At 33.3% G+C, this 13,901-nt stretch overlaps 1 protein-coding gene across 2 annotated transcripts in view; it reads right to left on the reverse strand.

Annotated features, from left to right (window-relative positions):
* The window catches only part of LOC129004821 (transcription factor Sox-17-alpha-like), a 114,993-nt gene extending 101,669 nt beyond the window's left edge, over positions 1-13,324 (reverse strand). For both annotated transcript variants that reach the window (XM_054433466.1, XM_054433464.1), the window contains exon 1: positions 12,951-13,324. In XM_054433466.1, the coding sequence (XP_054289441.1) occupies positions 12,951-13,009 (59 nt within the window). In that variant the 5' untranslated portion in view covers positions 13,010-13,324. The remainder of the gene's footprint in view (positions 1-12,950) is intronic.
* Positions 13,325-13,901: the final 577 nt, after the last annotated feature.

Here is a 13,901-nt window from a genome sequence, read left to right on the forward strand (position 1 = left end):
GTCGCAGAGCACTAAGTTTACACTTATGTCTTAATATAGCCATAACAGTTACAGATTAAGAGTATTTCTATTTTATCGTGGGGCACTAAAAGTAAATTAATCTTTTGTTTTGATCTTTGGTTAGGGATAAAAATAGACAAACCATTCATATAGGGTTTATATATTCATGGTATAACTGTTTTATAATAATTTCTAACAGTAAGACATTTGCCAAATATTAAATAATAATATTAGTATAACATAACAATATACTAAACCAGTTTGTCACTAGTTTTAGAATCAAACTGGACAAAGTTGAATTTAGCCAACAGAGAGCACCGATTTCTGTCGTATAGGCTTTCAAACAAATGCGGCTTCAAAAATATTGCGGCCGTCTTCATATATGTAAAATGGTTTGATACAGTTATTTTTATAACTTACAGCCAATACAACAAGCAATTAATTTTAAATTTAACCATACCATTCAAATAAGACATTCAATAATAATTTTATAAGATTATTTAAAAAGACTTTATGAAATTAATTTAAAACTATAAAATGTTTGGAACCAAAAAATATATTTGGAAACATACTGCAAGTTCGTAGTCCACATAAAACATTTAAAGTCACTTTATTATAGTTGTGATGTTAAAATGGTGGCCGGCAAGCATATAAAGAAGTAGTGATGCATTTAAAAAAGGAAATCCTCGCCAAATAACAAACTAAACATTAAAGGTTACCTTACAGGTGTATTTAAAACTTGCGAATCAATAAAAATAACTACTACAATGCAACTAAGAATCAGCTGATCCATTGTAGGACAGTATTTGTATTTCTGAAGACGACTAGGCAATAACAAACTCAATGCATTTACGATGACTAACCATATTGCAATGACCTGATAAAACAACAAGGTTTGGGAAGAACTGATTTCTAAATAAATTTTCATCGGTACGTTTTAAGTGAAAACGATTGAAATCCACGCAGTAGTTCGGCCGTCTCACGTATTTCTCTGATAGCAAGACAAGATGTTTGTTATCAGTAGTCCCTGTTATCAGTGAGTCAGGCATCGCGCAATGCCTGTGATCGAGTGTCCAGAGGTTATATTAAGTAAATAAGTGAATAAGTCACATATCAAACCACGTGGTGTTTTCGCTACGTGACATCCCAGCGACCCTGACATCGGTGTTTCCCGATTGTGGGATTTTTTAAAAGATTGTTTGTGCCTCAGTGGAATACTTCAGAAGGTGGAAACAATGGCAGATCAGATCTGTGTTTGAATATGAAACTGCGCCAAGGTGAGTTTAAGGTTTAGTGTCTATTTGGTAATCATTTGATCAACAACGATTCACAGTCAAAAATACCATATTACCATACAAACAGTGTCGATTTTGCACACCGATACATACCTTCCAAAGTAAAGACAGAGTCTTGAAGTAATTGTTAAAGGATAAATAGGAAAAGTAGAACCTTTCCTAGTAGTTTTATTTTACTTTTGAAATGCACGCTTTGGTATGAAGGGTTATGTCCAACTTTGCTGGTTAGCTAGTGCATCTCTTTGTTCCATTGTTTATACTTGGCCGACACAGCGAAAACATCAATTCACACACCTCGAATGATAAAAAATACGAAAATATAAAAAGACGCAAATTTTCTTGCTAAATATTTAGTTTAAAAAAGGGTGCTGTATCAAATTACCTTAAGAATCGATTATAAAGACAAACACTTTTACTGTTTCTAAAAGTAAACTGCATTTATAATTTCCCGATGGACATGACCAGTAGGTATTGTAAGTTTCCTGAAGTCATGCTGTTGTGATGAATATATTTGAACTTGGAAAAACAGTTCCTAATGTAAATACAGCAACATTTTTGTTATTAATTTAATAGTTTAAGATAATCTGAAATGTCCGGAATTATTACAAAGACATTCCAAACTTCTTGAATCTTGATACCCTCTTAAAATTTTGTTCCTTGTATTTCAGACAAACATATTTCCAAATAAAAGATGCTCCCATAGTGCTTGAGAGTATGTATGAAAGTGTCGTATGGGTGTATTTTCAGAAGTACTGTTCAGTATACATACAATTACGCGTTTCTCTAACTTAAACGTAAATAACAGTGGATCTTGAAAACATAAAAAAGATTTAGATCTTTTAGTTCAGGCCAACATCTTTTAAAGCTAAACGGTAAAAGCTATAAAAGAAAGACATGCTGTAGTAATACAGAACTATCCATTACTAAACACGGAACCAAAGGACTGTGTAAAACAGTAGGATAGATATGAGAAGATCACTTTATCTCTTAACCAAGGCAGCAAAGTAAATTGTGGATGTATAGCTGGGTAGGTAAGAGATTTTCGAACTCGAATCCTAATCAATAGGTCGCCAGTTCAAGCGTGATTACTCGCCGAAACATTTTATGGTTCGAAACTGGACCCAGGTTGCATATATATAGGTAGCAATATTCATTGGGATTAAATGATCTTGGCTGAAGAATCAGCAGGTCAGAGGCAGTAACAAAGCTACACACGCCATCTCACTCTATTATACACTCATCCTTCTCTCATATTTGGATAAATATAAGCCTATTTACGTTTATATCTTAACTAATACAAATGAGGTACTTGTAACGTGCACGTATTCTAGGTTTAATTGAATACCAACATAATTATACACTTATGCATGGTGAGTATAAAAGGAAACAGATTATCTATGTACTGTTTTACTGTGTCTAGTGCAAGGAGCTGCTGGGTCCAGCTTCGTACCTTCTAAAGACTGCATATCAGGCCTTACAAATATAAACGAAGGCCTAAAAATTTGAAGTAAACCACATTTGAATTAACTTCCACGAACGAAAAAGACGAATTATCTACGACGTTTCTCGTCACCGAGCAGAAGTACAGCTGTTATTGCCTGAAGCATGTAAGCCCAGACTACGGAAGGCAGTACAAATCTAGTTTGGAGCAATTAGTAAGCTGCAAGTCAGAGCTGGACATGCGATGTGCCAGTCAGCCGGGGACTAGGGAGCCACCCCGCCAGTTCCACGCTGTTGACCATGCGAGACTGTGAGAATATCCGACAGTCGCCCGACACTGGCCACCACTGGACATGTTGGGGGAACCACCACTTGTTGAGATGTACATGGTGGAGGATCTACCATTTATTCAGATGTACATGGTGGAGGATCTTCCACTTGTTGAGATTTACATGGTCGATCTACCACTTGTTGAGATGTACATGGTGGAGGATCTACCACTTGTTGAGATGTACATGGTGAGGGATCTACCACTTGTTTGGATGTACATGGTGGAGGATCTACCACTTGTTGAGATGTACATGGTGAGGGATCTACCACTTGTTGAGATGTACATGGTGGTGGATCTACCACTTGTTGAGATGTACATGGTGGAGGATATGCCACTTGTTGAGATGTACATGGTGGAGGATATGCCACTTGTTGAGATGTACATGGTGGAGGATATACCACTTGTTGAGATGTACATGGTGGAGGATATGCCACTTGTTGAGATGTACATGGTGGAGGATCTACCACTTGTTGAGATGTACATGGTGGAGGATATGCCCCTTGTTGAGATGTAGATGGTGGAGGATCTACCACTTGTTGAGATGTACATGGTAGAGGATATGCCACTTGTTGAGATGTACATGGTGGAGGATCTACCACTTGTTGAGATGTAGATGGTGGAGGATCTACCACTTGTTGAAGTGTACATGGTGGAAGATCTACCACTTGTTGAGATGTACATGGTGGAGGATCTACCACTTGTTGACATGTAGATGGTGGTGATCGACCACTTGTTGAGATGTACATGGTGGGGGATATGCCACTTGTTTAGATGTACATGGCGGAGGATCTACCACTTGTTGACATGTAGATGGTGGTGATCGACCACTTGTTGAGATGTACATGGTGGGGGATATGCCACTTGTTTAGATGTACATGGTGGAGGATCTACCACTTGTTGACATGTAGATGGTGGTGATCGACCACTTGTTGAGATGTACATGGTGGGGGATATGCCACTTGTTTAGATGTACATGGCGGAAGATCTACCACTTGTTGAGATGTACATGGTGGAGGATCTACCACTGGTTGAGATGTACATGGTGGAGGATATGCCACTTGTTGAGATGTACATGATGGAGAATCTACCACTTGTTATGTAAATGGTGGAGGATCTACCACTTGTTGAGATGTACATGGTGGAAAATATGCCACTTGTTGAGATGTACATGGTGGAGAATATGCCACTTGTTGAGATGTACATGGTGGAGGATGTGCCACTTCTTGAAATACACATGCTACTGCATACATGTACCACTAAGTAGATCTTTGTGGAAAATAAAGTCTAATCAAGTGATTAGACTTTATTTTCCACAAAGTATTATTTATACCATGCATAACGTCAATAAAAAAAAACAAAAATAACAAAAAATGGAAAATTAGTAGTGTGGAAGTTGCCCAATGCAACTGCCTTGAGGAACCCCGCAAATCTTTGGGTGTCTCACTCTCTATTCTACGACCCTGAAGGAGGTCAATAAGGTAGGTAGGATAGAACCCATGTGATTTGATTCTATCGTACAATCCAAAATAATGCATTTTCACAATCTAAATCTTATGATCCATTGATGCAAAAGTATTAGTAGCCCAAAGAGGTAGAGCTATACCCGATGTATATGCCCTATTATTAATTAATTATGTATAGCATAATTTAGACAGCAAGTTATTATTAACATTTATATACTACGATTTCTGGTTCATCACTATCCTAAATACAATTTTAGATATGCTGAAAAAATTAATATTTGTCTCATGTTTTTACATTGGTTGATGCGGCATTTTTGGTAATGGTCTGACAACACTTCTCTTTAAATCTTTAGGGGATTTGCGGTTAAGAAGGGACTCATTCTTAAGATACGTAATTTCTTCAATAGCAAACGTTCTCACAGCTCTTATAATGCTAAATGAAATTTCATGACTGTAGATTCTGGTTTTAGAACTTTCATTAATGATTTAATCGTAGGCTACCTTACTCCAGTAAATACACAAACTGTATTATAACTTTTGAAAAATTATTACTAACATCGTAACTTCTATTTACTTAATCAACACACCAATTTGTACTTTAGTACTACAAATATGTAGTATCCACATCCTAAGGTAGAATAAGAAGAGTAAGGAAGAATACTACTTATTTGGTTCATCAGTGTAATGTAAATAGAGGTGAGGTAATGTTTAATTCTTTTGTAATTTGTAATTTTCACTTCTCTAGATAAGATTAAAGAAACCGTTATTATTTACTCTGTAAATAGAGTGTACCTAATTTAAACAACAAATTGATAAGAATGTGACAAGCTACTTTTTGATGAAAATCTGTATATATTTGAAATGGTTTTATTTTTTAAAACTAATTTTACCCTTTTATGTGAAAATAATTTTCAGACTCTGACATTTTTCGAAAGACTACAATGTGAATCAAAGGTGGCTATACTACAATAAAATTACATATATTAAGATAGTTAAAATATAGTAGTTAAAAAGACAACGTTAAAAATTAAAAAATATACAAAAACTGCTATTGTCGGACTAGTATTAATCCAAGATTAGATACAATCTTAAAAAATGTAAAAAGTAGTTAACTTTAATTAGTTAAGTAGTTAATTTAAGCTATGATGACAATTTAAATCTACACTAAATTTATTTTATAAACATACAGTTGTGAGATGGGTCGAATTCGTCTATTGGTTGCTTTATTAAGTGAATTTTTTAACTTTTATTAGAGTACCTATTTTGTTGTACAATTTATTTTCAACGTTAGAATACATGTTTTACAGTCGCATATCATAACCCTGTCTTCAACTGATGTAAGCGATGACAAATATGTAAGTGTGCATAATTATTGACTGTCAGTAGTGCGAGAACATTCATCCTATATTAGAATCTGAAGCATGTTTTTATGTGTTAATCGGATAAGGCGTTGATGGTGATTACATTTTTCACTCTTATTAAATGGTCAGTTCTACAACATATGATTTACTCCTTCGTTATACAGGGGCTATACGTTTTATATAAGGCAGTCAATATATTTTTGGATAGAACCTTTCATATTTTGGTTGAAATAGGCCTTAAGTCGGCAAAAACTCAAGAAATAAATTGTAAGAATTGAAATACACTGTACAAAAAATACCGACTTAAACCCCAACAATTGTCTGCAGTTGAGATAGAGAATGGCAAATCTCTAGGTTTTAATGGTTACTCATTTCAGACATAATTTTGTGTTGCACTTCTTGCTTGCATTTATTAGAACAACACTGTGATTTGCTTATCAGAATAACGATTTTGACTTTTACCTAGTTATTTCCGGTTTACGTAGAAGATATTCTATTGCGTACTTGTTTCTTGACATAAACCAACTTTAAAACTAATTTAACAAATTATACAAATCTGTTTGTAAACTATTAATTAATCATCTTCTCGCAGGGGAACCAAAGAGTAAAGTACACATTGTGTATAAAATATATCCTAAAACAAAAAAGAAACATTTAGCCAACATAAGCGCGCACGAGTTTCACTAAACGCAGATTTTACAATTTCATGAGACTACTTCTTGACTTTTAATCTATGGTAGTAGTTTAATACATAGTTTCGATAAATGACCATTAAAAATTGAGTATAACTGTAAACCAGTGATTTAAACTAGCTAAAACAAAGAAGCAGAATATGTTGGTTCATATAAAGCATAACGCCAACATTAACACATAATAATCTGGTAGTGTTGTTGTTTAACCCTTTGTTAATTGTTTGTACGTTCATTGCCCGTGGCGAAAACATAATGGACCTTATAATATGGCGCGAACGTTTCAATAGGTTTTAGCGTTATGAATAATAACAGAGCTTACTTTGTAATGGGCCGAGCCCAGCCAACGTATGGAAATTGCGACGTTACATTGTAACGCGTTTGTTCGTAATTAATCAAAACTATTAATTCATGCTTATTAGCCTCTTAACAAGGCTGCTCTATTAAAATCTCGATTGTTTTACTCCGAGCTTCGATGAGTAAAGCATTAAATATGTGGACAAGGAAAGATACAAGAAATCTGGGTATTTGGGTAAGATTGATAACGTGTTTTGGGAACCATGCGCAACAAGTATATATATTTTTAAATCCTACGTGGTAGAATATGCATTATCTTAGAATATAACGTACGGCACTTTTTCTATAATTTAAGGCACAGTTTAAAAATTAATCGGCTATTTGATGTTCCCTTTAGAATTTATATACAGTAACGACTCGACAAGCTACATAATACAGTAAACTTTATTTTACTCTATTTTAGAGATTCACACAACCAATGGTTATGTACAAATAAACTATTATCAGCTACAGCATTGGGAATACAATACCAATAATACCTTCAAAATGAGTTATTACAGTTTAATTGTAATAGTATTGATTATATAAAAATAAAAAAGAGTACTTATTCAAAAATATAACTTACGGTAGTAAAATGCAAGCAAATAATAAGTTAAACCGAAACTTTATATTTAAATTACAATGGAAATAATAATTTAATACAAACAAATTATATCACTCCCCAAGGTGATGTCCTGAAGTACAGTATGCAATCTCATTGTGAGTTTTGAGTTCCTATAAACCTATCCTTCTGATAACGCACCTTTGTCATAGCAAAATAATAATTAATTATAATAATCATATCTTAGAAACCTACCACAAGAGCAAAATAGTATGTGTACGTATAATATCACAATACCTGAGGAGTTTGTTTAGATTACTTATTTGGCTTGTCAAATTAATAAAATATTTAAGAATAACAATTTTGCAAGCACTGTTATACGAAATGAAAGCAACGAAAGAGTAAAATTCAACAATGCGCAACGAGCGACAAGTCCCTTTTGGTGACGACTGTACTTTTCGTTACATTACACGTATTGTAAACGACAATGAATTTTGCATTTGCCTATATTTTCGCTTTGAAAGTTACCTTAAAGCTGTTATGGATGTTATATATATTGTGTCTATAATGAACTATTTGGTCATTCATTATTACTAGTTAACCGCCCGTGCTCCGCCACGGGAATATTGTCAGCAATAAAAGACATAATAATTAACAAATACCGTTTATCTTTGTGTTTTATTTAGCAACTGCTTGATTTTTTACATGGCATAGACCTGATAGTTGGCCTGTATAAACTATTTATGTTAATCTAACCGATATATTAGTTTAACCAAATAAGTGTTTTATATTAATTCCAGTTTCGTTTGAAAAATAAATAGAGTATGAACTGCGCAATGCTGATAACCTAATAAGCTACTTATGCTATGGAGATAATTTGTTCATGTATATTCCCACATTCGTTGTTTTTTTTTTGTTCGATACATTCGTTGTGTGGAATAAAAATAATCTCTTAAATCACGCATCAGCAGTCGGTCGCATTTCCCGGATCTTAGACCCATTCTGTGAGCAACAGCTGTGTTTACGTCGTATACATAAAGTTGGTTCATAACATACTTTGGTTCAATTTTAAAGTGTATTAACGGTCAAATCCGTGGTGGTAAAAGGAGTCCCAGATCTCAAAATCATATAGACTTCCAGAATGATATTGATTCATCTAAGTGAGACTTATAAACTTACCATTGCAAATGCAGAGTTGTAGGCATATGATCTTTTATTAATCAAATAGTTTTTTGAAAGTTTTTTTTTGTTTCTTTTGATACTTTACTCATATTTGATGTAGCCCCGTTGATAAGATTTTTGTTGAACTCAGAATGTTGATAAGGAGCTAATTTTACCTTCCCCTTGTGACAATATAAGGAGAATATATTTGTGTCCCTGTTAGTCTGTTCTGCCCATAAATTCATAGATTTTCAGTAGTGAAAAATCCAATTTAACAACCCCAATTCAAAAAGTTAATGGTTTTTTGTAAGAACTTCCAGAGCCCATTTAACACCATCACTGCTTTTTACTTTTTTTATTCGATGGCTTTCTACCTGTTTTGTTCGTAATGGTTGTCTCTTTACGCACAGTTAATGACTGTTCACCTTTTCTTTTTTGTACTTTTTTCACACCCTGGGAGTTATGATAAAGTTTTATAACGATGTAATGAGTCAACATTGAGATTAAACATCAAGTCACACACTTCTTCGCCAGAACCAAAATCGTAAGGCACAGTTTCTCAAGCAACTTCCTTGTATACTTGAAAAAATAGTTATAGGGTATAGTTCACTGATAAATTGTAGTTCCGCATATCCATAGTACTCGCCATCTCAAGAAGAACATCAAACACTGACCTTGAATAAGATTCATCCCTATAGTAAAATGTTTGTATTTTTCCCACTCATTAGCAATTTTCTTTTGGCTACAACTTGCAAGCGGAAGTTTCCGTCGTATGTGTATTCTTTCACATTCCATGCTCAAATTTAAACTCAATTACCACTTTCCTTCAGAAAACTAACACTTAATTCGAAAATACAAAATTTGCACCAAAACATAGGCTACAAATAATGTTCAAATACATTTATAAATAATACATTGTGGTATAAAAAGTTGACAAATACAATTTTCTTTGTTCCAAATCGTATTTTTTTTACAGGAATTCCTAGATTATAATTATTACATACTGAATATGAGGTTATAAAAATAATAACAAATGTCTGGCAAACATTAAACAGCTGACGAATAATTTATAAACTGTGTATTATACTCTTCAATAAGAATTGTATTGACTCAACCTTTGAAGGGCTGTAGGTCTTAACCCTTAGAAAAAACGTGAATTCTAATGAAGTTCGGCAAATCTATGCATTATCCCCTTTAATTTGACACATAGAACTTGTGGATCGGTCCAGTAATTACTGAGAAAACAGTGTTACAACTGTGTATTAAATATATAGATTTTACATGTTAGATGCTTTACTTCACCGATCCATTAACACAAATTTTCAAATTACCAAAATATATTTACATGGTCAAATTAACTAAATATTTTACATAAATATTCATTTAGCAGTAAAATAACGATAATTTTATGTTTCTAAGTTTCCATCAGTTTACGAAGGGGAAATGTACAGCTACCTACTACCATACATTAAACCTTTTTAATCTATGCTACTACTCCCCAGATACTACTCCACAGATACCTTCTGCAGATACCCAGTTTTTTTATCTCATGGATTTTACTTACATATTTTCCTAAGCATGTCAGATATATTTAAATAACATTGTGAAATGCGTTCTTATGGTGACTGCTACAGGGAAAGTGATTAAGAGTGTAATATATTGAAACGTTGATAGCTAAGTTTAAAATAAATAAATTAACAAGATTTGATAAAAATATATCTATTTAAAAGCGAACTACAATAATTTACCTAACCTTCATAAAAATAACATAAACATTATTTTCAATTTACAGTTATTTGGAATTTTCTCCATAACCAGGCGTACAACCACGCTTACGCCAAAATGTTTGATTTAAGCTCTAATCATGGTTGGGAACAAAATTGCAAAGTTTTATGTTTTGAGGGTTAAAAATGGGGAAAACAAATTTTTAACCTATAAAACCCCGTTTTTACAGTCCGATCTTGCTGGTCCACGAACTCGTTCGATTAACAGTAAGTCAACACGTTTGTACCAAATTTCACCAAAATAGGGCGATTATTGCTCAAGTTATAGTTCTAACGGATTTACATTATAAGTATTTGCTAAAACAGCCGTTTTAGCCGAAGTATGACTCTAATAAATTTAAACACTAGTAAAAATCTATTAATAAAAAATGCATCCAAAATTAAAAGTGGTAAACCAAAAAACATACGTAACACTTCAGAAAACCACATGCACTAATAGTAAGACGACGCACTATTTTATTAATTATAATTATTGATAATGAACTTAAAACCTGAAAATTAGGTATACAGTTAGGAATAAGAAATAGTTGTTCATTGAATTTTATTGATAGGGTTAGCTACTAATGAAATTAAGAAAAGACTTAGTTGTTACTTTAGGTTCATGGAAATAGCTAACGGTCAAATTTGAAAACTTATTTGAATATTAACCCACCAAAAACTGTGTTGTAGTTAAGTATAAGCCTCTACAAAGGTTGTTCAATGTGATTGCATAAATAAGTCGATTTTAGTATAAGTTAAAATATTGTTTCGTTTTAATATTATAGATTGGTTAAATGGAACTGCTAAAACATATGTTCAATGCTATAAGCGAATTCTGACATGTAAAGCTTTAAATAGGCAGGAAAGAATAATACTGAACTAATTGTAGTTTATTGTGCTTGTCTTTAATATCTTAAACACACAAAACTATTGCAATCTTTTAAAACCTACATTTGTTGTGAGATAGAAACGGACAATACAGTAAGTCTGTTATTCCATTCATAATTAGAACATTTATCTATGGCATTTCCCTTGTGTAAAACTCTATATTTTATTTCGAATATTTAAATAGAAAACTAGCCTATGAAAAAGAATTGAAATACGATTGATTAAATACCTAAAACCTACATTTCTTAAACGGATTTTAGAACAATCCAAGTTTAAACATATAAAATTCCTAAGCAACATTTCGTAATAGGTCTTATAAAACAAAATTGCAATACCTTATGTCGAGTGTTATTAGATTTATAGCTGTAAAACAAATTTTACAACAAAGTTACGGCGTTTTAACGGCCCGCCACCGCGCCGCGCCGGTCAGCGCTACGCTTATCCACAGGGCTACTATACTGTAGTATAGATTTAGGTAGCCTATAACGCGAAAAACTTTGTTCAAATTAGTCGGTCATACAGATTAATATTTAGAATTTACACTTTCCTCTAGAAAAAAATGAAACCTATGAATTAAATTAAGTTGTAAAACACAAATATCCAAAAACATGACGGTAAGTAAAATATTAGATAATTTTGTTAAACAGTTTAAATTGGAGAAGACAAAATAATCATTAATTTAGTGGTTGTTAATAGGGGTTTTAGGGATATTTTTTACGTATATCAACATTAATTCAAGGGCGATTAGTTTATATTAATCTTGGATCCAAATTAAACAATTTAAATGCCAATATAAGTACTTGTTAGTAAATAACCTATCATTAATGCATTAAAAAATATATACCCATAATCTTGAATATATAAACTTTTCCCATGTGAGGAATATTGTTTAAAATGTATTTATCTAAAATGTCAAACAAGTATGGTAAATATGTGTTGGTAAACGGAATCCCCACGATCACAAACTATTTAGATCAAACTATTTATTGAATAAAAGTGTATATATGACATCCGTAACTAACAAAAGTGAATCTGAATACAACCAATAATGAAAAGATTTCTTATAAAATCGTAGGCGCATAAGACTGGGTTATGCCACGTAAGTATGATAAAGGATTTATTAATAATTGTAGGGTACGAGTGTTTTATTAAATTATGGGAATAATATGACATTTTCATGTGAGATAATATATTTGTTTATTTATTAATGAAATCAGTGTGGATAAAAGTTAACTTGTAGTTTTTTGCGTACTATAACTTTCGGTTCTTTCCAATCAAAATTATTTTTAAAACCGGACATGTTTTCTAAATTGAACTTATTTGAATCCAAATCTGTACGTTCGTGAAAATAACATTCGCATTCTCCGACTAGGTCGGTCAATTATTATATGATCAAGTGTATGTGCGTCGTGTTCTCCTTACACGTTACATATTTTTGATTTAGTTTGGAATTAAACGTACTGCAAAAGTGAAACACTGCATAAATAGGTTTTTAGAATCCATATTGTAAACTTTGAGTTGTTGATTTACCGTAATTATTAAGAGACTCGCCTAAAAATACACTGCAATATGTTGGAGCATGCACACTTAATACATGAATACAAGTTATGGATAAACATATTGTATTATATCGTATAGATTTGTATTTATCTATAACTCACGTGTAAGAGTTATAATGGTTCTGCATATGATCTCCCTGATCCTCAGCTTCAGTCTCCATCCTTATCAGTTTCGTTATCACTAAGTTCAGTTTCGCACTTATCCCTCAAATATCGTTATGAGATCTCGATAAAATAAAATAGTCCAGCGTAGTCCTTATCGCACTGTTTTTAACTTTACCATTTTCCAATCATCTATGTATATCACAGTGTATCACAACGTGTTCGAATCGAGATTCAATAAAATCGGCGATTCGCATCATTTTCGCCGTACATATTAAATACCACTAGTCTTTTAAACTCGCACACAACTCACAGAAAATAAATAAATGAAATGAAAAGCATGACGACGGAGCACAGTCTCACTCCTTGGCGAAGGCCGGCGGTCGCGGCTATACTAAGGTAGACCGGCCAGGTAGGGGGACTTCGCGAGCGCGCCGCTAGGAGCGCTAGTGCTCGGCTGATAATAAAATCGCTGGACATTACTCCAAGCATCTTCTATGATAATAACCAACGACGCCGGGACATGGACGATAAACCGTGCAGACGGCGGGGTTAGAGTACAGAATGTCTACACGGGTGTAGGGAGAAAAAGTTGTATGGCCCATGATGTATCCTTTAGGAACCCCGATGTGTGACTTGGAGAACCATAGATCCGAGGAGGTGGTTTCGGGGGAAATATGGGTTATAAGGAAGATTGAAAGTGTGCCCAGTAGAAAAAATCGTGCAACATTCATATTAGTAACAGATTATTTAAATTGAAAATATATATGAGTATATATAGCAAAATCATATGTGGGTTAGCGTTACCAACCACCGTTGCGATTTCAATTAAAATTACGGGAATTTTGCTATATATGTGGATGAAATGTATATTAAGTTTTCCAAAAGATGATAATACAGTTATTTCAGTAAATTAAAAGAGAGGTGCATGATAACCGACAAGTTATAGAC

Source organism: Macrosteles quadrilineatus, unplaced genomic scaffold (genome assembly GCF_028750875.1).
Source record: "Macrosteles quadrilineatus isolate MER2022 unplaced genomic scaffold, UCM_ALF_1.0 Scaffold_11__1_contigs__length_5352618, whole genome shotgun sequence".
Taxonomy (NCBI): Eukaryota; Metazoa; Arthropoda; class Insecta; order Hemiptera; family Cicadellidae; genus Macrosteles; species Macrosteles quadrilineatus.